At 41.3% G+C, this 27,211-nt stretch overlaps 1 protein-coding gene across 1 annotated transcript; it reads right to left on the reverse strand.

Annotated features, from left to right (window-relative positions):
• Window positions 1-61: 61 nt before the first annotated feature.
• tsg101a (tumor susceptibility 101a) lies at window positions 62-26,150 on the reverse strand. The gene is made up of 10 exons (XM_056282125.1): window positions 25,776-26,150; window positions 23,536-23,623; window positions 23,345-23,410; window positions 6,387-6,550; window positions 6,054-6,180; window positions 3,959-4,016; window positions 3,597-3,691; window positions 2,128-2,330; window positions 1,737-1,976; window positions 62-1,613 (listed from the first exon to the last, which is right to left on the reverse strand). The coding sequence occupies exons 1-10, from the start codon at window positions 25,815-25,817 to the stop codon at window positions 1,524-1,526; spliced, it is 1,173 nt and encodes a 390-aa protein (XP_056138100.1). The 5' UTR covers window positions 25,818-26,150; the 3' UTR covers window positions 62-1,523.
• Window positions 26,151-27,211: the final 1,061 nt, after the last annotated feature.

Genomic DNA, 27,211 nt, shown 5'->3' on the forward strand with positions numbered 1-27,211 from the left:
CTGTGTCAATGCAAGAAATTTACTTTTATGACTCCACACTTAAGTACAAAACCCAAAGTCATTAGCATCAAATCTGACTTTTAATTGTATTGATTTACATAAAATCTACAGATATAAAAGAACAGGTGGTCTATTGTTGAATTGGAAACATAAGGAAAAAAATGTACTATCATACAATTCAAAGTGCATTTAGTAAAAAGCTAGTTTAAGGAGAACTGTTTGTAAAGTTGACATAAGTTATTTTTTTTTATTAGTACAATAGTTATCTATCTGTTGTACCTTCTGACACTCCTTACAACTTCTCTCATTTACTATTAAACTCACTATCTCAGAAGAGCTGAGAATTTGGGAGTGGACAGTAAAGGAAAAATACAGACAAAGCAGAGGGAAAAAAAAGATTTCTACCATACAATTTCTTGAGGAATACTATTGAATATAGTATGTCAGGACTGTCATCAACCTTGAACAACAGCAATACTATACAGTTTGTGAGCATAGCTACTGTACATGATTGCCTGTTAACTGATAATTCAGATAACAGACTGGAAGGGTAGACCTGAGCAGCTGACAAGACACACCCACACCATCGATAAGAGACAGAGACGGAGGATAGGGGAAAAGCTTTGGACCAATGGAAGTGAAAAGTGCAGAAGCCATGGTTGTGTTTCGTAGCAGATTCAGTGAACAAATTCGTGCTTTTCAATATCCGTCTCATTTAAAAAGAGATCCTCTGGTTCCACGGCTACTGAACAAAACCAAGACTTCATACAGCATTCAGTGCTATGGTTGAATGCTTATTCTTCCTGAAAGGTTACCCTATGTATTTATATCATAGGCTAACCTTTTCATTATGAGGGGCTCAGACATAACGGGGTTTCTACAAATTTAACCCCTAATCATTTGTGCTTACTAGCTACATGACATTACCTACTATACAGATATTGGGCAGGGTTTGTAGGCCACCTTAGAATGCAGCAAATATTGGTACACATTAAGACACCCTCGCTAGCTCTTTTTGATGACCCATTCTCACTGGGAACACTCAGAGCTTATGTTACATAAAGACAGCAATGGTTCAAAACTCACCTCTACTGATGTGGCAAGGTGTAAGCATGTTTTCTGTGTCGACCACAGTATCTTGTACCTAGGTTGGTTATAGTGTTTTTCATATCAATGCCGTAAACTTTGTCTTGTTTTCCGTCTTGGCAAAAGTACAGGCATAGCAATGGTGTCATGTCTCACAACTGGGTCATGACTGTTACTGCATTATTGTCTCAAATAAAGAAGTAGCTGGTATATGACCAAAAAAACTGCGGCTGCAGGGTAAACTTTAAACCATCCCTATGTTCATCAAAACAGGGCCAGTTCTCCATACCTGTTGCAGTTTTTCAATTTTTGTTGGTGGGGAGGTGGTGGTGGTTGTAGATGGAAAGTTAAAACGAAGAGGGAACTTTGTTTTCATTGAGAAATATGGAAGAATAAGGGAGAGAAAATTAGATTGATTTCCATATATTTACTATGGGTCAGTAGAGATCACTGAGCCCTGCAGTCTTGCGGGCTTTCTGCATCAGGGCACGAAGCTGGAACTGCTTCCTGGACAGGAGGCGCACATGCTATGACAAGAAGAAAACAAAGTGACATTAATTCATGACATGGACCAAGATACACTATCTGGTATGGACGATTGAGTGTGCATCTCATTTGTTTGCTGGTTTGGTGTATGCTGCTGTGCTCACCTTGAGGAAAACCTCAAGGTCAATGACTCCCCTGCGAAGGGCCTCTCCGAGGTAGAAGATGGTGTCCTCAATGGCGTTCTCCTCAGCATACAGGTTCAGGATCTGTTTGTAGAGTGGCGCTGTGGGGACGATGACATCATCAATGTCGTTGTTCTCTGACTGGTTCTCCATCTTCTCCAAGGCCTCACTCAGTTCCTCATCCTTCCTCTTCAACAACTCAATGTTCCTGTCCACCTCCGCCTGGTGAGGCAGTCACAGTTAAAAACAAAAATATTGGAGGGTGGGGAGGTGCAACTGAATAGCTAACAGAAGAGTCCACTTTAGGTTACTGAAAAATAGATTAAAAAAAATAAAGACAAATTTAAAGTGGAATATGAGGACAATCACTCACTACTTCCTGGTCCAGTCGTGAGACCATCTCCTCTAGCTTCTGGTGACCCTTTTTCAGATCCTCTTCAGTCCGTTTGAGGGCATCCAGTTCAGCCTGAGCTCTGTCCATCTCCTCCTTCATCCTCCAGCGGAGCTTGTCGCTCACGGCTGAAATCAAGGATGCACGAATTGTGTCCTCACCAATGGTGCCATCTCTGCTTTGGCCTGATCGAGAGGGTAAAGGAGATGATATGACATAATTGGGATGGAAGACGGGGCAAAAAGCAAAGACGAGAATCAACAAGGTTAAGACTGTTAAGATCTTTGTGTTCAAAGCTGTTGTGTTTGGATATACATTACAAAACAGACACAACAATACACTGACTGAGAAAGTGTAGTGTTCTGGGTATAATAATGTGAAAGGTCTGAAGGACATTATTGGCTGGGCCTCAGTTTTATTTGAACATTTTTTTTAACCCAAGCCATTTTATTCATACCAGATAGTGCTATATCTGTCTCCTTTTCATCATGTAACTGCCTTCCTGGTCCACTGACTTAGACAGTATAATTAAGAGCAGCTGGGCGATAGATGTCTGCAGAGTCAAGGCCATTCTATCAGTAGTCTCCAGTCAGCAACATTAATGTTACTGTTAATCACATCTCAAGTGCTGAAGAGTCTACAGGCAAACCTATCTCTTTTCCACTCCCTCTCCCTTGCTAAATATAGGAGGTGGAAGAAACTACCCTTGTGTACTGATCTAGGATCAGTTAAAAATTGCTCTAGCTAACTATGAGTACTTGAACAGCAAATGTGTTTCCTTATCGTAGGTCTGTTTATGTGAGAAGTTACTGTTCCCATCCTAAATATAGCTATATGTGGGTTGGGGGTTGGGGGAGTGGGGTATGGCAGGTCCTTTCCCTTCAGGTCCATCACACCCTTTGGCCTTTAATGTTTCCCACTCTAGTTACAGAGACGACCTTTCAGAGGCAGGCAAGCACTCTGTTGAAGTCACATAGAATGGAGAGCCAGCCAGACAGAAAGTCAAGGGTCAAGAGTCAAGAGTTAACTAAAGGCCACAGAAAGGTGGGGTGGAACTGTTATTTTTGGAAAGAAAGTCTAAATATCAAATGCTCACAACTCTTAACTAGATAAAATTGTTATAATGTGGGAAAACAAGTAAAAAGAAAGCAAAAAATATTTAGTCACCACAGTAAGCCATATCAGCAATATGTAATACGTATTTTTATCAAATAGGTTAAAAAACCCAAACTAATACAAAAAAACAAAAACAAAAAAATATCAATATTAGGTCTGTTGTAGGGTATACACACCAACACTTACCGAGCATTTGCTTTATGTGTTACTACCAACTACTAACTTTTATAGCTGGCTGGGTGCCAGTTATAACTGAAGTTACAAATTAATCCAAATAACAGGGACAATGACAACACCCAGAAAATGCTAGCCTTAATGTTTGTCCTACTACATACCTACTGCGGAGACGGGGGTCTGGGAGGGGTAATGTGCAGGACCAGCTGTCGCAGGATATGAGTTACCCCCTGGGTACTGGTAACCCGGGTAACCACTGGAATGGTTACAGGACATGTGGTTACATTATAAACAAAATACCCACTGTTCCCAATCTTCCATTGTCAAACATGTAACTTAAACTTTGAGTCATAAGTGCCCATAGTGCCTGCTCAGCCCTGTACCCATTATACATTAAATATCACTTTGCTGCTAAAGAAACAATTGTGAAATTAGTCAGGCACTGGTTTGATGGGAATAACTGAGCAAGCCAGCATGTTAGCTAGCAAGGAGGACAGGAAGCTCTGCTTGCCAGACATCTTACCCAGTGTTGGAATTTTGTCCATAGGGTGAGCCTGCAGGCATACCTGGCATGTAGGAGGCTGCAGGAGGAAGGGAAAGACAATCAGGCCTGAGCCACATGTGAGTAAAAATGCTTATATACACAAACACACCAATTGACTTGTATTTTCCCTTACTGGGCTGTAAGCAGTGAGTGACTGCCATCTAGAGGTGAGGGTTGAAAATGCATCTTTAAAAGTATACATACAGTGCGTATAAGCTGTAACAACACATTAATAGCGTGAAGTTAACGGATTTCTAAATAAATAATTTTTTTTGATATTCTAGTTAAGAGTGAGACATGAGAATGCACATTTACAATAAAACAAGTGCTGGTTCACAAAGGGTTTATTCTGGGCCACAAAAATTACACAAATGATCCATGAAAATGTCAATAACACCACTACAATTTAGTCTTTGTGCCCAGCTGGGGCCCTTCAATATTAGAGCCAGCAGGTACTCTGAACTGTTACTCAAAAAGATCATACAGTAATACATGATGTATCATATTTATTCTATTCAGGCAGAAAGTAACTGATTATATTCTAATATGCAGAAAAAGTTCACATCAGCCATATCAACTGAAAGCCCTTGTGTAATTAGTCCACTTTTTAGAAGAAAATTGATGTGGTTAAACAATTTACCCTAAACACTTTAACAAGGACTTATTAGGGGTGTAACGGTATACAAAAATCACGAAGTAGGTACCTCAGTTTTGAACTCACGATTCAGTTCGTTTTTGGTACAATTGGGGGGAAAAGAAACAAAAGATAAAATTGCTTCTGTTTTTATTAAACAGTGGTTTACTGAACAAAGTATGGTTCTGTCTTTCTGAAATAAAAAAAAAAGTATGTCAATACTGCTGCAACTGGCAGCAAACTACTAATAAAGAAGTAAATTTTACTTAAAAGTAAATCAAAATAAGTATTCTCTCAAACAAATAAAAATATAAAATAAACATATTAAGGTGCAACATTTAGAAAATTAACTGTACTTGAGCTGTACTCTACTTGTATTCACATTAGCAGCTTTCAGCTTCACATTAGGACTGCACAACAGTCCCAGATTGTACTGAGATTCATTGAATTTTCATGCCCCCCCGAAAAATTAACTTGCTTACATTGTTTGCAGAAAGGGCAGATCTGCTGCCACTAAACTCTGGTTTATCTATGTTTGCCATAACTACGAGGCTGTGCTGTACTAAATTACCGGTAATCTCTCTGTGGCATTTTTACAGGTAAACATTCTCAAAATCTGACAAATAATAATCTCCCTGGCCATGGTGTCCAGCAATAATTCCACCCAAACTGGAATAAAACAAGTGAAATAAAAATAGACCCTTCTACCAAAAATGTAGAACTTCCTAAATAGGCATGCCTGTTGGTGTATTGAATGATTCAACGATGAATTTTCGCTCGTTTTATCATTTAGGCTTCAGGTACTAGAACACTCGGATTGGCATACGTGAGCCACTGTAGCCTAATTGCCATATGAGTTGAGAACTACCGTGGAAGAAAATGGCAAAACAGTCCACTTTTAATCACTCTCTTCTAATTTTCAATACTCATTACATTGGAGTAGCCGCAAACTTTAAAGCAGCATTCCTTTACTTTGGATTTTTTTGAATTATGCTATGTTCTTTTATAAATATGTATGTGAATCAACTTGTGTTTTTATTTTGAATATTTGTTTAAAAGGATTTTTCATTAAAGTACATTTTATGTAAATTCTACTTGCATTGATACTTTGTTCTTCTTGTACAGCGCATGCAGGGCACAGATAATATGACCAACATTTTTCCCATTTGTCAGACATTCTGGAGTCTCCCTGGACACATTGGCCAGCACCAAATTTTCCTAGCGGAAACTCTGATTTGATCCGCACTACCTAGTAACATACTTTACAACAAATTGTAGAAAATGTTTAGTTAAAAAAAAAACATTAATCTCATAGGTTAACACTCATTACATTAAGCAGTAAAACGGACAATTTCGTATTGACAACCTTTCATACAGAATTGATCTTTGGATACCTCCTAAATGCTAGACCAAAGAAAAGCTAAAGGCTGTGTCACTTACAATTAGGGGGTCCTGCAGCCTGGAAGGCCTGATAGGGGGCCTGTGTGGTTGGCCGAGAAAAAACAGGAGGCTCTTCTCCAAACACCACAATCATCACCTGGATCAGACCATAAAGGTCTGACTGGGGCTGAAAATTATTTTTGCAATGTCAGAGCATTATCACGACAACCAAACTTAAAAAAATGTTACTTCCATATCCAAAGCTGAAATATTTTATGGTATCACAAGAGACAATGAGAGTCCTGAGGTGAGAATATTGCATTGTTCTCCCTGTTAATTCTTATTCTACATCATTTGAACCTTTTGAACGTCTATTGTCACACTGAGACTTACATGTTTCCACTCGTGTAAATAAGGAAGGTAGATCTTGCCGTTTGCGTCAATGTGCTTGCCAGTTTTGATCATCATGGCACTAGTAGGCTTGACAAAACATATAGGGGGGTTGTAGGGGTATGTGTCAAGTAGCCAAAGACATACTGGGATGTTGTACACGTTACCTAAAAGAGAAACACAAAATCTGTTAATCACCTGAAATTGATAATATCTCTCAGATTTATGTAAATACATAATAATATATGCTGCATGACAATTAGGTACCGCAAAGCATAAGTTAAAATATATTTTAAAGCTGAATCTTCTTTGTATTTATATAGTAGCACTGGCATTACTTCTATCTGAAAATTCTAGCCTTCGAGAGCTCATGTATATAAATAAATGATTTTATTTATAGGATTAAGATTCTGCAACCTCTGTTCACAATGGTGTGGGAGCGCAGATGGGTACCTGACGACTGTACCAAAGGTGTCATTATCAAGATACCAAAGAAAGGTGAACTGAAAAAATTGCAATAATTAGAGAGGTATTACTACTCAACCATTTGCATTTAAAATCTTGTCAAAGATAATCATTCACCAAATCTCTGATGCAGCTGACCAACGGTTGAGAAAGGAGCAGGCAGGTTCCTGCAAGTGAAGAGTGACCAGATCTTTATGAAACATCCTCAAATAGTGCACCGAATGGCAGAGACAGCTCTAGGTCAACTTTGTGGATTTCGCAGAGGTATTTTTAAGTGTGCACAATGACAGCTTGTGTTGTATTGTTTGGTCCTATGGAGTTCCAGAGCACCTTGTCCAACTTATAAGGAGTTTTTAAAAGAACTTTTCTTGCAGCGTGGGACACAGCAACATCAGTTTTGAGGTAAAGTAAGGGTGTGTTATGTCCTCCATTACTCTTCAACATGGCGATTGACGGGGTAATGTGGAATACGACAACAGATGCTCCAAGACGAATACATTGGACCCTCTTATCCAACCTAGAGGATCTGGACTTCGCAGACGATCTGGCGCTACTCTCTCAGTCCCACAAAGACATACAAAAGAAGACAAGCAGACTAAACATGTGAGCACAACAAGTGGGCCTCAATCAACACCCAGAAGACAGAAGTCATGGCCATCAACACACTGAACATACAAGCTGTTAAAAATCAATGGTAGTGATCTCCGAATGACCGAGAAGTTCACTTATTTTGGAAGTGTCGCCACACATGACGGAGAAACAGGTGTTGACGTACAAAACACTCAAAAAAGCCAGGATTGGGGCATCCAGGTAGTGTGGCGGTCTATTCCATTGCCTACCAACACAGGGATCACCGGTTCGAATCTCCGTGTTATGTCCGACTTGGTTGGGCGTCCCTACAGACACAATTGGCCGTGTCTGCAGGTGGGAAGCCGGATGTGGGTATGTGTCCTGGTCGCTGCACTAACGCCTCTTCTGGTCGGTCAGGGCACCTGTTGCAGGGGGGTGATCCCCCACGTGCTACCCTGGCGAAACTGCTCACTTTCAGGTGAAAAGAAGTGGCTGGCGACTCCACATGTATCTGAGAAGGCATGTAGTAGTCTGCAGTCCTACCCGCATCAGCAGAGGGGGTGGAGCAGTGACCGGGACAGCTAGAAAGAGTGGGGTAATTGGCCAAGTACAATTGGGGAGAAAAAAAAAAAAAAGGGGGGGGCGGAATCAGAAAAAAAAGCCAGGTTTGCGTTCAGAAGGTTAAAAAAATATCTGGCACGCAACCTACATCAGCATACACACCAAACTTAAACTCTACCAAAGCTGTGTCCGTTCAACAGTTCTCTATGGCTCAGAGTGCTGGTGAATGACAAAGCAACCCAAGTCAACTGTTCACCTTCCATACCCGAGTCCTACGGCGGATATGTTGCATCTTCTGGCCCCAAACTATTTCTAGTGAGGATCTTCTCACACAGTGCAACCAACAGTGCATAAGCACTATCATCATTAAAAGACACTGGAGATGGATCAGCCATGTCATCTAAAGAGAGACGATTCCATGATAAGAACAGATCTTCACTGGACACCTGAAGGAAAATGCAAGCGTAGCAGACTGAAAAACACTTGGCGGAGGACTATGGAAGCTGCATTGAAATCTCTAAACCACAGCTGGGCCACCATCAAGGAGCTGGTCCTTTGTTGCTGCCCTACATACCAATGGGCATAATGTGTATTGAGTAAATATACACTCACCGGCCACTTTATTAGGCACACCTGTCCAACTGCTCGGTAACGCAAATTTCTAATCAGCCAATCACATGGCAGCAACTCAATGCATTTAGGCATGTAGACATGGTCAAGACGATCTGCTGCAGTTCAAACCGAGCATCAGAATGGGGAAGAAAGGTGATTTAAGTGACTTTGAACGTGGCATGGTTGTTGGTGCCAGACAGGCTGGTCTGAGTATTTCAGAAACTGCTGATCTACTGGGATTTTCACGCACAACCATCTCTAGGGTTTACAGAGAATGGTCCGAAAAAGAGAAAATATCCAGTGAGCGGCAGTTCTGTGGGCGAAAATGCCTTGTTGATGCCAGAGGTCAGAGGAGAATGGCCAGACTGCTTCGAGCTGATAGAAAGGCAACAGTAACTCAAATAACCACTCATTACAACCGAGGTATGCAGAAGAGCATCTCTGAACGCACAACACGTCGAACCTTGAGGCAGATGGGCTACAGCAGCAGAAGACCACACCGGGTGCCACTCCTGTCAGCTAAGAACAGGGAACTGAGGCTACAATTCGCACAGGCTCACCAAAATTGGACAATAGAAGATTGGAAAAACGTTGCCTGGTCTGATGAGTCTCGATTTCTGCTGCGACATTCGGATGGTAGGGTCAGAATTTGGCGTCAACAACATGAAAGCATGGATCCATCCTGCGTTGTATCAACGGTTCAGGCTGGTGGTGGTGGTGTAATGGTGTGGGGGATATTTTCTTGGCACACTTTGGGCCCCTTAGTACCATTTGAGCATCGTGTCAACGCCACAGCCTACCTGAGTATTGTTGCTGACCATGTCCATCCCTTTATGACCACAGTGTTCCCATCTTCTGATGGCTACTTCCAGCAGGATAACGCGCCATGTCATAAAGCTCGAATCATCTCAGACTGGTTTCTTGAACATGACAATGAGTTCACTGTACTCAAATGGCCTCCACAGTCACCAGATCTCAATCCAATAGAGCACCTCTGGGATGTGGTGGACCGGGAGATTCGCATCATGGATGTGCAGCCGACAAATCCGCAGCAACTGCGTGAGGCTATCATGTCAATATGGACCAAACTCTCTGAGGAATGTTTCCAGTACCTTGTTGAATCTATGCCACGAAGGATTAAGGCAGTTCTGAAGGCAAAAGGGGGTCCAACCCGGTACTAGCAAGGTGTACCTAATAAAGTGGCCAGTGAGTGTATATAGGATACAAAACTGTAATCTAAATGCAAAGGACCCTGGTCCTTGTACTTTTCCCCTCCAATTTAAAATTAAAGGTTATACTCTCCAGACTCTAGATTAGAAAATAAACACAAACACATACGTACGCGTGCACACACAGGCACACACACACACACATCTATATAATGGATGGATTTACGCTATCTAATGGAAGTCTTTGATAATTCTCTGTTGCCTTGCTGAATGTGCCACAAATAAGCAGACGAAAGGATCTGGTTTGAATTTTGTTTACCTTGTTGATTTAGTTCTACAGTCTGGTGCCTCTGTGGGTAAACATTTGTGCATGTACACACACACACACACACACACACACACACACACACACACACACACACACACACACACACACACACACACACACACACACGAGTATGTGCACACCTGAACATCGCACCCATATGTGCTTGTTGAATATCTCATTCTAGAACCATGGGCATTAATATGGAATTTGCAGGAGACTTCCGGTTATGGCGAGGGACTAGGAGGTCGCACATCTCAAGCTCTGCAGCTACCGTGTAAATTAATCCTACAATACTAATCCGAATCTTGTCTAAAGTCACGCAATACGTGTATAAGAGTACCCAGAACTAAAATGTCAGGGAAAAACCCGAAAGAAAAGGCAAAGAGAGAAAAAGAGAAGGAGAAAAGGAAATCGCGACACAAGGAAGAGGCTGAGAAGGTTAGCGACGCCATGCAGGTTGAAAATATTGCTAACGAAGAAGACGACCACGAGGAAGAAGATGACGAAATGTTAGACACAGATAAGAATAGCAACCAAGATATCATGAAAGCCATACAGTCTTTGAAAAGTGGACTTTACAAGAAAAATGATGGAGTGCAAGCGACAATTGCGGATGTAAAGAAACAAATACAGGAATGCATGGGTCGCATGGAACGGGCCGAACAACGGATTTCTGACGTGGAGGACGACGTTAAGAAGCTAACACCCCGAGTTAGCACGCTGGAAAGCACCGTCAAAAGCCTTACTGACAAAGTGGAGGACTTGGAATGCAGGATTCGGCGAAATAACGTAAGGTTGGTGGGCCTACCGGAGAAAGAAGAGGGCCAGGATGCACCTGCATTTTTGGAGAAGTGGTTGTCGGAGGCTCTGAACATGGATCCACGGGAGAGCTTGGTAGTGGAGCGGGCTCATAGAATCGGCGCTCCGGTAGACTCTCGCACGGGTTGTCCAAGGACATTGATCATGAGTAGGGCCCTACCAAATTCACGGTACATTTCGCTCAATTTCACGGACCTAGTTTCTCGAAAATCACAGATTTCACGGATTCCATAAGAAAAATGCGACATTTCACGGCAATGATTAAATTACACTTTTTATTCACACAGGGCCTTAATAGCCCAGCCTACTGTACACAGCATAACCGTACTAGTGGTTGAATGTAAGCATTGAGCATCCTGCGACGGTGCTTGGCTTCATGCTCTGTCTCTGCGATGAAAATACTTGTCCATGTTTTGACACGGCCCTCTCCGCGTCCACAGAGTTCGTCGGGATTGACAGACAGCGCCACGCTACTTTAGCAAGATGTGGTAGCCTAGATTCGGAGGATTTCCAAAAAGCTAGCACTGGTAAAGTTGTGTCCACCTCTTGTGCGATGTGTTTGTAGTTCGGCAATTCCAGCCTACAGTTTTTGTCAAATCCAGGAATGTCCGTGCTGAGTGATTTTAAATCCACCGTCAAAATAAGTATTTGTGCAGGGTCAAAAATGCGCACTGCTTTCAGGAATTCGGCCGCTGGTTGTTTAAATCTACTTTGCGTAATGTTCTCGTTTGACTCGTCTCCGTAGCAGTAATACTGCCTGATCTTTCGTATCATGCCAGAAAACAAGTGATGAGCACTGGCATTTAAATCTGCACGCTCGGAGTGAATTTCATTCGCCTGTGCTTCTGCCCAAAAGAGCAAATCCATGACCCTGTTGTGCGCCTTGTGAATTAATACATGTCGAGATTCAAACCAAGTGATCAAGTCCATTAGCTTAGTGGCATTTTTGGAAATGAATTTGACCTCCTCATTCAGGTGAGGATCGTGTAAAAGATTTAACAGTTCGGTCAATGCCTGTGTTCGGGGTGTCAGTGCGAGCTCCTGTTCCACAAAATCTGCGTAAAAGTCCAGATGAGCTGCGTGATACTGTACAGCCCGAAACCACGAGTTCCATCTCGTAATCACTGGTTCAGGTGGAAGGGCAATTTTCCCCACCGTTTCCCCTGTCTTCTCTGCAATGCTTTCCCGATAGTGTAGTTTGCGACTGGGACAATGCTTAAACACTTTTTTGACGTAGCTCACTAACTTATCTACTCTAGGAAACTCAGCTCTCCACAACTCACTCACCAGAGAAATAATGTGGGCATTGCAAGTGATATGCACCGAGTTTGGCATGAGACCCTGGAGTACAGATTTGTATGACTTCGTCATGTAGGTTGCATTGTCACTAATGAAAGCAGATACTTTGTTAAAGTCTGCACCATATTTTGTGAGGGTTTTAATTATGGCTTGTGAAACAGTGGTATAGTTTACAGCATCCAAGTAAGCACAGTCGGCCAGCACTGCTGTTAGAGTTCCAGTCTCAACATCTTCCGTCTTGTCCGACATGAAATCGAAAATAACATGCAAAACATAATTGTCCTGCTCGTCGGTGGACTCATCCAAAATAATTGAAAACGATTCACGTGAATTTATGATAGATTTTACCTCTTCAAATTGTGCGTCAAACAGCTTAGGAAGGTAGTCTTGTCGGAGCTTATTTGCACTGGGTAAACCGCCCGCATTTCTCACATTACGTTGAAGGTAGTCCCTCAGTTTCGGGTGATCAAGCTTCTCCAGCGGTATGTTAGCACTAGCAAACGCCTCAACAAGCTCCATGGTCGCCAAATGTCGAGACTCGGTGCTCTCGGTTGTTTTCTTAAACATCGATGAAATTGTTTTTTGCTTCTTGTTGGTTCCACCTTGTGGTTCTTTTTCGGCAGCCCTCTTTTTGTTGAGATGAGTTTCACTTTCCAAGTGACGCTGAATCGTTGCTCGTCGACTGTGATCTAAGGAGATATTACAACTCGTACAAAATAATTTTCCGCCATCAGCGTGTAAAATATGTTTTCCAAACTCAATTACTCTGTCGTCTGCAGTCGTGTTTTTTGAGGTTTTAGATTTCGACATCTTCAGTACGTTAGGGCCTAAGCTAACATGCTGACGACAGCTAACTCAAACTATGCTAGTAACAAAAATGATCATTGCGACCACCCCGGATGCTCATTTAACCAATCAATGTCTTAGACACGTGAATGCTTTTATTCGCGCATCCAAAATGTCAATCATGTCAGCACAGTAGTTTCTCAAACTAGTTGCGCACTTAAATTCTGCATTTCACTGCATTTCACGGCAAATGGTCAATTACACGGGAAGAGGCTGATTTCACGGTCCGTGACGCGATTTTCACGGCCGTGAATTTGGTAGGGCCCTAATCATGAGGTTCATGAACTTTAAGGATAGGGAGTGAGTACTAAAGGCAGCCAAAACCAAGGGACAGGTCCTTTACAAGAACACGCCGGTCCGTTTTCACATCGACCTCTCTGCTGGGGTGCACAAGATGCAGCGCGACTACGATCAGGTCCGGAAGAAGCTGAGAAACAGGGGGATCCACAAGCACAGAATCATCTTTCCAGCCCGGCTCCTGGTAACACACGACGAGAGACCCCACACCTTTCAAACGCCAGCAGAAGTGGAGAGGTTTATTCAATCCCTCGGATAAGGACTGATGCAGTAGGCTATTAAGCCCACTTTATTTTATTTTATTTCCATTTACACGAAAGATGTAGCTACGTGTTCGGGCTGTCACCATTTTGTTTTTGTTTAGGCTTTATTTTTCTACCTGGACAGGACGGAGTCTGGTTTATAGCTAGACTATTCAGCTTTTGTGGAATGCCCTTAACCCTGAATGAGAGACAATGTCCAAGCACCAGCCGAAATGACATGGGCACATTCAAGTAGGCCTAGGCCTAAGGGACAGAGTCATCATCGGTTTATGCGCCTGTCGGAGGAAGGAAGGCCCAATGCATCGCGGACTCTTGTGACCAGGCTACAGACTTTTCCCTCTCCTCGTCTTCCAGTCTGCATGCACGGGTTCCAGGTTTGTGTATGTGTTCGGGTGGTTAATGTTATATATGCCTACATGTTGTAAGCGTTGCACAGTTCATTACTGATGTTATGTGTGATTAGTATTTAGAAAAAGTAAGATAGCGAGCTGGAGCGAGAAGAAAAGAAAAGGTAGAGAAACTCGTTTTAGCGGTAGTTAAACGTGGGATGGGAGGGGATGTCCAGAGTTCCTGGACTTTAGGTTCGTATGGGGTTGAGGGTGGGTTTTTGTGGTTTCATTTTATTATTTATTCTTTCATCAGTGGGTGTGGTTTGTCAAAGTACTTCTTCACTACGGTTCCTAATATAACATACCGGAATCAATGTCAGAGAGTTGCAAGGTAAAATTTACTTCGTGGAATTGTAGGGGTTTGATCAAACTCACAAAGGTGAAGCAGGTAATGAGCAGGATAAAATCCTTGAAATCAAAAATCGTTTTTTTACAAGAAACACACATGGTGGATGAGGACGTTCCCAAAATAGCAAGACGATGGCAGGGTCAAGTGTTGTCTGCTCCTTACACCACTCATGCTAGAGGGGTTATGATACTAATTCATAAATCGGTTCCATTACGGGTACAGCATGTAGTTAAGGACCCTGCAGGGAGGTATATTATAGTCCAGGGTAGGTTATTATCTGAAACCTTAACTTTGATAAATGTTTACGGCCCCAATGAAGATGACTCTAAATTCTATAATAGTCTGTTTTTGACTGCTTCAAATCATCCTGGGAAATACATAATAGCTGGTGACTTTAACTGTATGTTAGATACTTCAAAAGACAGGTCAACTGGTTTAGATGATACCCACAGTAAGTCCAGAAAGACGATACACCATTTTATGAAGGAATTGAATCTGTTTGATGTTTGGAGGCATGGTAAACCGAACGCAGTAGAATATTCCTGCTATTCCGGTACTCATAGAACTCACTCACGCATAGACTACTTTTTGGTTTCAGCGCTACTTGTCTCCAAAATAGATGAATGTCATTATAGTAGTATAGTTCTGTCTGACCACGCTGCAGTATCCTTGACCTATGAAGATAATAACTTAGTGTGCGACCCCCCGAGATGGCGTTTTCAACCCGGGTGGCTTGCGGATCCTACATTCATAGATTTCTTAGATAAGCAGATTGACCTGTATTTTGAATGTAACAAGTCCCAGACTTCTGCTAGCACAAGGTGGGAGGCTTTCAAAGCCTTTATCAGGGGCCAAATCATTTCCTTCACTAGTTCCAAGAAAAAGGCTACACGACTTTAAATGAAGACATTAGATGAGGAAATTAAAAAACTGGAAACAGAAATATGTAATAATAGAAATATACCTACAGATGTTCATACAAGACTGCTACTGCTTAGAGCACAGTACAATGAACTGGCAGCTAATAAAGCGGCTGCTGATTTAATGAGACTCAAACAGTCCTACTAGGATCAGGGGGAAAAGCCCGGAAAACTTCTAGCATGGCGCATTAAACAACAACAAACAGAAAGGTCTATTAATTGTATTGAAGTCCCAAGTGGTAGAACTATAGTGGACCCGACAGAGATTAATGAAGCCTTTAGAGACTTCTACGGTAAATTATACAGCTCTGAGTGCTCTCCTAATCTGGACACGCAAACAGAATTCTTAGACAATATTAATATTCCTAAAATTTTGGAAGAGGAATGTAGAGTATTAGATCAAGATGTAACTGCATTGAAAATTGCAGAAGCAATTGGGTGTATGCAGGCTGGAAAATCAGCGGGTCCAGATGGCATCCCTATAGACATTTATAAAAAATTTCAAACCAAATTAATACCACCCCTCTTGGAGATGTTTCAGGAATCCTTTGAGAATGGTCTTCTCCCCACATCTATGAGGGGCGCCCTAATCACTTTACTCCCAAAACCGGGGAAACCAAATATAAAATGTGAAAATATGCATCCAATTAGTCTCCTAAATTTTGATACAAAAATACTCTGTAAAATTCTTGCGAGAAGATTTGAGGATCTTCTACCTAGAGTAGTGGGAGAAGACCAGAACGGATTCATTCAAGGGAGACAGGGTTTTCATAACGTTAGACGAGTGCTCAATATTTTAAACAGTCAGAGGGAGGCGCCTGACACGGCCTTACTTTCACTTGATGCAGAGAAGGTCTTCGACCGTGTTGAATGGCCTTATCTGTTTGAGGTGTTAACACGATTTGGCCTTGGGGATACATTTATCAAATGGGTAAGATTGCTTTGTACAGGGCTTACTGCAGAAGTTTTGATGAATAGTAAGGTTTCTAAACCTTTTAACATTTGTAGAAGTTGTCCTCAAGGGAGCCCTTTATCGCCTTTACTTTTTATCCTAGCGATAGAACCATTTGCTATTGCGGTGAGGACACACAGCGATATTTATGGAATTCGAGAGGGACATCTGGAGCACAGGGTAGCACTCTTCGCCGATGATGTGATATTAATGCTTAAAAATCTGCATAAATCTATCCCAGCGCTCCTAAGCCTTATTGAATCATTTGGGAAAATATCCGGTTATAAAGTTAATTACTCCAAATCATCTATAATGTTACTGAATGAAACAGAGAGGAAGAATGGTCTTGTTTATGCTTCTACCTTCAACCCAACAGACACATTTACATATCTGGGAATAAAAATTGTCCCTGAGGTGAATAAGATTGCTCTGTCAAATTATGAGCCCATCCTGGATGCTAGTATTGCTTCGATAGAGCGTTGGACATCCTTACCTATTTCAATGATCGGCAGGATTAATATCCTAAAGATGAATATACTTCCCAAATTTCTTTATTTGTTCCAGAATATCCCCCTACCCCCTCCTTCATCTTTGTTCACGAAAATCAAGAAACTGTTTACCAACTTTATTTGGCAAAATAAATGTCCTAGATTACGTCTATCTTTACTTTATCTACAAAATGATCGAGGAGGCCTGAAATGTCCAAATATCCAATGGTATTACTGGGCAGCACAATTAAGGTCGATTATGTTTTACTTCTCATCTGGAAGTCCCCCAGCTTAGATTGATCTGGAAGCCTGCTCTGTTAAACCGGGCTTACCATTGCACCTGTATTTGTATTCAGCAGACCGTAAATATCTGACGAAAAATACAGACAACCCTATAATATTGAATATGATTGATGTTTGGTTCGATGCTTGTAAGTATTTGAATATAAATATGTCCCGGTCACGCTTCAGTCCTATTTGGGGTAATGCCAATTTCAAACCAGGGCAAAATGATAGGGGATTTAAATTATGGGCTGAAAAGGGGTTAAGGAAAGTGCAAGACATGTACAGGGAGGAGGATGAAGTATTCATGTCCTTTGAGGAAATATCTACCAAGTATGACATTCCAAGGAATATTTTTTTCAAATATCTTCAGCTAAGGAGTTTTATATCCTGTCAAAGCCATTCATTAGACATTCCTACCATTTCTATATTAGAAGTTGCAGTCACAAAACACTGTTATGATAAAGGTTTAATTTCAACTATGTATGACTTATTTGTATCTGGATCTGATGAATCATCAGAGACAAAACTGAGATTATGGGAGGGAGATATAGAGGAGGAAATATCTTTAGTAGAATGGAGTGAGGCATGTAAAGAGGCCCAGAGACAGACAGTTAGCAGCAACCTAAAGCTTCTACAGTATAAATGGCTGATGCGTACATATATAACTCCTGTTAAATTGCACAAGTTTAATGACAATATTCCTGATACCTGTATTAAGTGTAGTGAGGCAAGGGGGATGCTGTTTCACTGTATATGGGAATGTGTGGAAGTGAAAACCTTCTGGCAAGATGTTGTTGATATGATGATCAAATTTTGTCAAAGAAATTACCATTGAGTCCAAAGCTTTTTATTCTTGGTTTATATCCTCCCACCCCACATTTACATAGCAATGAGTTCAGATTTATAGATATGGGTATATTACAAGCAAAACGTGTAATTGCTCTTAATTGGAAAAGTGTTGATGGACCAAGAATTGGTATGTGGGTTAAAGAAATGGCTTCAAACATGTCAATGGAAAAGATAATGTATATTGTTAGACGTAAACAAAGTGTTTTTGATAAAATCTGGGGATTGTTTCTGTACTTCTTAAGACGTAATACTAATGTTGGTAACTTGCTTCATCAAGAACAAGCTCTGGGGGAGTAGAAAAACTCTATCTGACTGTTTATATGCGTAAAAGCAACTGGAAAAAAAACCACACCCTCTAATCAGTCTGTGAAAGAAATTATTGTTGTTATTTTATTTTATTATTTTTATTAATTGAATTTTTATCTTTATTATCTTCTTTAACCCTGCTTTGAATTGTATTACTTGTTATAGGGACAGGGTTATGGGGGGGGTGAAAATGTTTGCTGTACTGTGCTATTACTTGTTTTGATGTAATTTGCAAACAAAATTCAATAAATATATTGCTTAAAAAATTTTAAAAAAAATATGGAATTTGCTGCTACAACAGCCTCCACTCTTCTGGGAAAGCTTTCCCCAAAATTTTGGAACATGGCTGTTGGGATTCACTCCCATTCAGCCGTTCAGTGAGGTCGGGCACTGATATTGGGTGAGAAGGCCTGGCTTGAAGTCGGCGTTCCAATTAATACCAAAGGTGTTGGATGGGGTTGAGGTCAGGGCTCAGTGCAGGCCAGTCAAGTTCTTCCACATCAAACTCTGCAAACCATGTCTTTATGGCCCTCGCTTTGTACATGGGGGCATTGTCCTGCTGAAACAGGAAAGGGTCTTCCCCATATTGTTGTCACAAACTTGGGAACACACAATCTAGAATGTCATTGTATGCTGCAGCATTAAGATTTCCCTTCACTGGAACTAAGAGGGCATTGTGTGACACCTGTCCATCACGCAGTGTATTCAGTGCAGTGGACAAGGCCCTCGCAAGAATGCTTCTTTTTTTTTCCACAAAAGAATATTAAATTTTCACACTCGATTGTCCGTTTTTATTTTTTTACAATTCAGTTACATATTCATATTTGGAATATTCATTGACAGCCCTAGTGGTGATGAGGTCACTGAGGTAACTGGGGCTTTGGCCATTTAAGCCTTGTAGGTCAGAAGGAGGACTTTGCAATGGATCCTGTAGTGGACAGGGAGCCAGTGGAGATGGGCAAGTATGGGATTTATGTGGGTTGACTTTTTTGAGCCGGTGTGGACTCTGGCGGCACTGTTCTGAATGAGTTGTAGACGGCTGACAGATTTGACTGGAAGACTGGAGAGAAGGGCATTGCCAACCAATTCAGGTGAAGATTAGTGCATGAACCAGTTTTTTGGTGTCATCTTTTGAAAGTGATGGCTTCAGTCTGGCTATATTTTTTAAGGTGAAAAAAGGAAATCTTGCAAATGTGTTTGATATGGGCTTATAATGAGTGTGGAGCCAAACTTAACACCAAGTTGGTGACAACAGAGGAGAGGGGAATGAGTTGGCCATCATGGGATGGACCAATGCTGCCAGCGTTGGCGAGTTGTTTGGTGGTCCCTATCAGGATTGCCTCTGTCTTACTGCTGTTAAGCTGAAGGAAGTTGTTATTCACCCAGGAGCTGATGATTGGTGTTGAGGGTGGAGACTGTGATGGTGGGATTAAGTTGTAGGGCTGTCAATGAATATTCCAAATTCAAGTATATCACCTAATTGTAAAAAAAAAAAGACATTCGAGTGTGAAAATTAATATTCATTTGTGGAAAAAAAAGCAGCCCTACTGCAGCTGTCTGCCTCGCGAATTCTCGCGAGAGCCTTGACCGCTGCACTGAATACTCTGCATGACAGCTGGGAGTCACACAACGTCACTTTCATTGGTTGAAAATAAAATTTAGGGGTGTCCGAGTAGCGTTGCAGTCTATTCTGTTGCCTACCACCACAGAGATTGCCAGTTCGAATGCCTGTGTTACCTCTGGCTTGGTTGGGTCCCTACAGACACAATGGGCGATGTATGTGGGTGGGAAGCCAGATGTGGGTATGTGGCCTGGTCACTGCACTAGCGCCTCCTCTGGTCGGTCGGGGTGCCTGTTCGTGGGGGAGGGGGAACTGGGGGGAATAGCGTGATCCTCCCACGCGCTACATCCCCCTGGCGAAACTCCTCACTGTCAAGTGAAAAGAAGCGACTGGTGACTCCACATGTATTGGAGGAGGCATGTGGAAGTCTGCAGTCCTCCCCAGATCAGCAGAGGGGGTGGAGCAGCGACCAGGACAGCTCAGAAGAGTGGGGTAATTGGCTGGTGAAAAAGGGGGGGAAATCCGAAAAAAAAAGAAAATGAAATTTAGGTCAAGCTGAAACAAGCAGAGAGTTCACAACCCAACTTGGATGCAGAGAGAATGATTTTCACCTCGAGCAATCTAAAAAGCCCCGTTTGGAAATACTTCAGATTTTGGTCAGAAGGAAAAATTGTGGAACCTCGAGATAAAGTCGTATGCAAGCTATGTAAGCTACAGTTAGCTTACCATTGCACCACTAGTAACCTGAGGGCATATCTCAAAAGATATGCACCCAAATGAGCATGGCCTGATGTCCGGAACTCCACCCAACAGCCATGTCTCGACTCATATTTTACACCGCTCGCCACAAGCTCGCTATCTGCAGCATGACAAGAGGCTTGCACGAAGAAACTTACTTCATATGCAAGGACATGAGGCCGATCAATAAAGTTGATGGGCTGGGCTTTAGAGAAAGATGGAAAAAATCAAATTGTTTATTTATTACTACCACTACTACTACTTTCAGCTACTCCTGTTAGGGGTCGCCACAGCAGATCATGTTTCCATTTCTTCCTGTTCTCTGCATCTTTCTGTCACACCAGCCACCTGCATGTCCTCCCTCACCATATCCATAAACCCCCTCTTTGGCCAGTATGAACATTACCTATTCTGTATAAAAATTAGGCTATCGAATAACACATCAATTACAAATCTTTCATCTAGCTCCGAGAGACAGCGCATTCTCATTTCTCACTCTAGCACCAACCACGGCGGGGGGGGGGGGTCTTAAAATGAAGTCTTATGGTATAGGAAATTATTCTGTTTGTTTATTATGTAATGTGTAGGTATGTAGATCTTTCAAAAGACATGTTTACATTGAAATAAATATACCTATACAAGTAGTTATGTCTCTCATTGTATTGGTTTGCCCTCTTATGGACATATTGCGCAAAAATATATTCGAATGGGTTCAAACTTTTTTTTTTTGTTTTTTTTTTGAGGGAATAATCAAACATAATTTTTGGCCAATTTTGACAGCCCTATTGGGTTGCATTTTAATGTGGACCTGGGTCTCGTCAGCATAGCAGTGGAAGTTGATGTTGTACTGTATGATGATATATGTCCAAGTGGGAGTAAGTAGATTAAAAACAGGATGGGCCCAAGCACTGACCCCTGTGGGATACCACGTCACTGCAGTGTCATCGAACCTAGAACCCCCCAGTGACACGTGACATCTTCGGTTAGTGTGGTCGGAGGTGAACCATTTCAAGGCTGTCAGTGACCACAGTGTAGGTTTTGAGGCGGTGGAGGAGGATCTTGTGGTCCACAGCGTTGAATGCCGCACTCAGATCTTGTAGGACCAGTATGCTGGGTGACTTGGAGTCTGCTGCCATCAACAGGTTGTTGGCAACCTTTATCAGGGCCATTTCCGTGCTGTGTGCAGGCCGGAGACTGAATTAAAGGGCTTCATAAAGTTGATTCTCCGAAAGGTGTAATTGGAGCTGTGAGGCAATGACTTTCTCTAGAACTTTGGTGAGGAAAGGGAGGTTGGAGATTGGTCTGCAGTTGGACAGGAGTTCTTGGTCCAGATTTGGTTTCTTTAAGAGTGGGGTGACAGCCGTTGTTTTAAAATGGATGGGCACCTCTCCATTCTGAAGTGATTTGCTGATGAGTGTAGTGAGGAATTAAACCAAGGTTGGTGAGCAGGCTTTCAACAGGGGAGTGTGTATGGGGAAAAGGGAACACCTAGTGGGCTTGGATTTGGTTATGATGGCCAAAAGTGCAGATGGTGTAACATCTTTGAAGCTGCACAGGGTGGAGCCATTGAAGAAGGGAGGGCAGGTGGGTGGGGTCACAGCTGCTGTGGAGGCTGAAATGTTGGCTCTGACATCTATGACCTTGACCTGAAAAAAAAACAGCAAAACAGTTGCATAGTTCTGGAGAGGCAGCTGGGGGGCCTGAGTTGGTGGGGTTGAGAAGGCAGTTGATGGTGGAGAATAGCATTCTGAGATTGCCTTTGCCATTGTCAGTTCTTGTAGAGTAATGAGATGAGCAGGCAGCTTTCAGGACAGCAGTGTAGGCAGTTTGGTGTTCTCTGAAGGTCAGTAGATGGACAATAAGAGCATCTGTCCTCCACAACCTCGCCAACTGGTGGCCATGGGTCTTCATGCACCGCATATCATCAGTGAACCAAGAAGAGGAGCACTGGAAGGTGACTTTCTTTATTTGTTCAGGGGCAAGGGTGTTGGAGGAGGTGGTCAGGGTGGTATTGTAGAGGTCGATCATTTCATCGGGGGAAAGTGAGCTAAAATCGGTGGAGAGGGTGGACATTATGTATTAAAGAGATAGAGACGTGTCCAGTTTGTGCAGATTGCAGTACCACATGACACTCTCGTTGGGAGTGGGGGGTGTTAATTGGAGGGTGGAATTTCCAGTGATGGTAATAGAGCGTTATGGTCGGAGACACCAAACTCAAAAGACGTTTAGGTCAGAGGCAGGTACATTTCCAGTGATAATGAGGTCAAGTGTGTGGCCACGGTTGTGGGTGGAGCCATTCACATGTTGTGTGAGATTTAATGTGTCCAAGTGGATCAGATAAAAGTAAAAGATAAAAAACAAAATCATGCAACAAACAAATTTCCCCAGAGAGAAGCAGCAGGCAACTCACGACAGCTTACTCTCTCCAATATCAACAAGCCACATCCAAAGGGGTATTCACATAGTTTTGGCCATGTAGTGTATATATAAACTGTTTCCCAACAAAGAAATAGATATAAAACCTGCACACAAATAATTTGTTTTTATTTCCTTATGCCGTAATTTCGCTACATGTATACATATCAGTGGGGTTAAGTAAAGTAGTTGCACCCTAGCCTTGTAAACTAGAGAAAATATTTCAAATAGGCATCACTTAACATAGCCATTCTTTAAAACATCACATACAATATGCAAAATGACAGGGAGTCTTGACCTACATAAAATGTGCTGTCACATGCACCAAAAAATAACCAAAACATGTTCTATTGCACCTCAAAGCCTTTATGCAATTCTTTACATTTTGAAAAATTCGGTATTAAAATGACTACATTCCACTTGATGATCCTGTATAGTAACCGCAGTTGATACTTTTTGCTTTCCACAAGTTGTCCTTACCTCTGTAGCTGACTGGAACAGTTCCTGCCAAACTCATCAGGTCTCTTGTGGAGCCATCATTGAACACTGAAGGAAATAAAATATATGAGTGGCATATCAAGCTATGAGTTTCCATGCACAAAGAAATGCAATATATAACCAAGACCGAGAGTGTGAAATGTAAGAAACCAATTTAAGACAAATAAACTTACCATAGGAATCCATAACAGGCTTTAGGTCCTTGTAAAATGAGATGACACTGATTATCTCACGGACAGTCAAGTCTCTGTATTTGTATTGCTAGACGGCACAAAAAGAAATATATGGCAAAAGAAGTCAACATCTTCAATGATGGGCCACAACATCTGTAAAATACTGTCAATAGGCCTAATGTTTTTGGTTAGTACTAGTCTCTCATGCCAGTCAGGAGGGCCTCCGCTTTTACACCTTAGAACATTGTGGAAGAGATGTGCCAGTTTAAGGGACTAGGTTTGTATACACCGTCCAACTGAAAATCGATATTTCTAAAAAAGCTTGTTCAGTAAGCATTAAGTATTTCTGTTTAAATATAGGATAATGACCTTTTCTTCAAATGAAACACTGATATTATGTTTTCATCCAAAGTATGGAGTACAAGGGCAAAAAATATTTTTTCCTCTTCAAGTAAACAAATGCCCATGGGTTAATGGGTGAACCATGGGTGAATCATGGTTTATTGGAATATCATAATATATATATATATATATATATATATATATACACACTACCGTTCAAAAGTTTGGGATCACCCAAACAATTGCGTGTTTTCCATGAAAAGTCACACTTATTCACCACCATATGTTGTGAAATGAATAGAAAATAGAGTCAAGACATTGACAAGGTTAGAAATAATGATTTGTATTTGAAATAAGATTTTTTTTACATCAAACTTTGCTTTCGTCAAAGAATCCTCCATTTGCAGCAATTACAGCATTGCAGACCTTTGGCATTCTAGCTGTTAATTTGTTGAGGTAATGTGGAGAAATTGCACCCCACGCTTCCAGAAGCAGCTCCCACAAGTTGGATTGGTTGGATGGGCACTTCTTTGAGCAGATTGAGTTTCTGGAGCATCACATTTGTGGGGTCAATTAAACGCTCAAAATGGCCAGAAAAAGAGAACTTTCATCTGAAACTCGACAGTCTATTCTTGTTCTTAGAAATGAAGGCTATTCCATGCGAGAAATTGCTAAGAAATTGAAGATTTCCTACACCGGTGTGTACTACTCCCTTCAGAGGACAGCACAAACAGGCTCTAACAGGTACTATTTAATGAAGATGCCAGTTGGGGACCTGTGAGGCGTCTGTTTCTCAAACTAGAGACTCTAATGTACTTATCTTCTTGCTCAGTTGTGCAACGCGGCCTCCCACTTCTTTTTCTACTCTGGTTAGAGCCTGTTTGTGCTGTCCTCTGAAGGGAGTAGTACACACTGGTGTAGGAAATCTTCAATTTCTTAGCAATTTCTCGCATGGAATAGCCTTCATTTCTAAGAACAAGAATAGACTGTCGAGTTTCAGATGAAAGTTCTCTTTTTCTGGCCATTTTGAGCGTTTAATTGACCCCACAAATGTGATGCTCCAGAAACTCAATCTGCTCAAAGAAGTGCCCATCCAACCAATCCAACTTGTGGGAGCTGCTTCTGGAAGCGTGGGGTGCAATTTCTCCACATTACCTCAACAAATTAACAGCTAGAATGCCAAAGGTCTGCAATGCTGTAATTGCTGCAAATGGAGGATTCTTTGACGAAAGCAAAGTTTGATGTAAAAAAAATCTTATTTCAAATACAAATCATTATTTCTAACCTTGTCAATGTCTTGACTCTATTTTCTATTCATTTCACAACATATGGTGGTGAATAAGTGTGACTTTTCATGGAAAACACAAAATTGTTTGGGTGATCCCAAACTTTTGAACGGTAGTGTGTATATATATATATATATATATATATATATAATGGAATCATGAATTATTTTGTCAGACATATTTAGGCAAAATAATTTTTTTTTTAAAATAACATAAAAACAAGTGCAAATAACTTCAGAAATTGTGCCTTGTATACTATAATTTTTACCTAATTTACGCTTGCATGACATACAGAAAAGGTGTCACTCTAATTGGTGGAGAATTTAAAGATTGCATTGGGCTTTCACACTACATGTGGGGTTAATTGTGGTTTTAGAAAAACTATTGTGGGCGTTATAATCAAACCATTTTGAGTTAAATCTTGTACTTGCAGAAAACAAGGATGACAACAAGTATATTTGATACAGAAAATACACAATTCATATAATTTTAGTCTTCGCAACGCTGGCCAGCTCAATTAATAGTACAGCTAATAGTACAGTTGATAGCGAGAACCGGTAAACAAGCAATCACTTGACGTTAACTAAATCAAGGTTAATGTTTCAAACATACCTTTAGCATTTTCTTCAGGCCACTGTCGTTGACAACTGCCATGTTTTAAGACAGATTTAACAGTTTAAACGACTTTGTTAGTAGTTTAGGTCTTTGACTTTTGCAGGCAGCTGGAGAATAGATTAGCTGAGACAAGCTAACGCCTGCTAGCTAGCCTACAGTGAATGCTAAGCTAACGTTAGCCTAGCCCAGGCCCTGGATAAAAGTAGGGCAGCGTTCTCCTGAGAAAACCTTCAGTTAAATAACCGGAGAAGTGTCTCTTGTTTACGCCAAACTAAAATGACCTGGCACGATAGGACGTAAAAACTATATGTACTATGGAGAGCTAAGACAAAAAAATAAAATAAACAGCTAACATTCGATGTCATCGGCCGATCCGTATCGGAAGCCGATTTGTACAACGCATGTGCGGAAACGTGTCTACTTCCTCACCAGCTACAAAGACCTTTAAATTACTAGGCGAATTTAATATGCCGCATGTAACAGAAACTCGGGCATGGTAAAATGTATTTTTTTTGTTTTGTTTCCTTTTTATTTTTGTTTGCTATTGTCAATGTCTTTGTACCGTTGTACATGAAAATGTGTTCAATAAAGAAGGGGAAATTAAACAAGCAGAAAAAAACTACTACTTTCGTCTAGGAAAACAAGTCAAATGGTTGTGCTTATGGTCGTGCTATTTTCATTTTGAAAATAACTCAATGGACGAAATTGTTAGCCTTTTAATCCAACTGTTTATAATTTTTTGGCAAATTCCATATACATAAAATGAAATGGACCAATAGAAAACCAAACTTTACCTTATTTCTAATTATATTAACCTCTATTACAATTCTCTAGTCAAGCTGAAAAATAGAAAAGCAACAAAGACCAGAACAATATTTGAAACATATAAAATTGTATTCTAATGCTACTGAACTATTAATCTGTGCACCTTAATTTGCTTTTTTTTTCCTCCTACCTATTATTTTGCTTCTATTGACTGTAAAAAGCTTCTTTCCCTTTTTATTTTTATATTTCATTGGCAATCTGTTTCCTCTTTTTATCATTATTTTTGTTCTTTAAACTTGTGTATTTGTTACAGTAATTTGTCTGAATGTTATTAATGACGTTTTGAGGGAGGGGGGGCAATACTACTACTTTCGGCTGCTTCCATTAGGGGTCGCCACAGCGGAACGGCCGTTTCCATCTCTTCCTATCCTCTGCATCTTCTGTCACGCCAACCACCTCCATGTCCTGTCCTCCCTCACCACATCCAACACCGCCCCCCAAAAAAGCAACAACACTTATTTATATGTTCCCCATCTTGCATCTGCAACCGGAATGGCTTATTCAATAACATTCATTGAAGAAAGTCCTGGCTACTCTAATAAAGCCACTGAAATACTGAAGAATACTCACATGTTATCCCACAAATCAGTATACAATGTAAATGTTTT

This window comes from Lampris incognitus, chromosome 6 (assembly GCF_029633865.1).
Source record: "Lampris incognitus isolate fLamInc1 chromosome 6, fLamInc1.hap2, whole genome shotgun sequence".
NCBI lineage: Eukaryota > Metazoa > Chordata > Actinopteri > Lampriformes > Lampridae > Lampris > Lampris incognitus.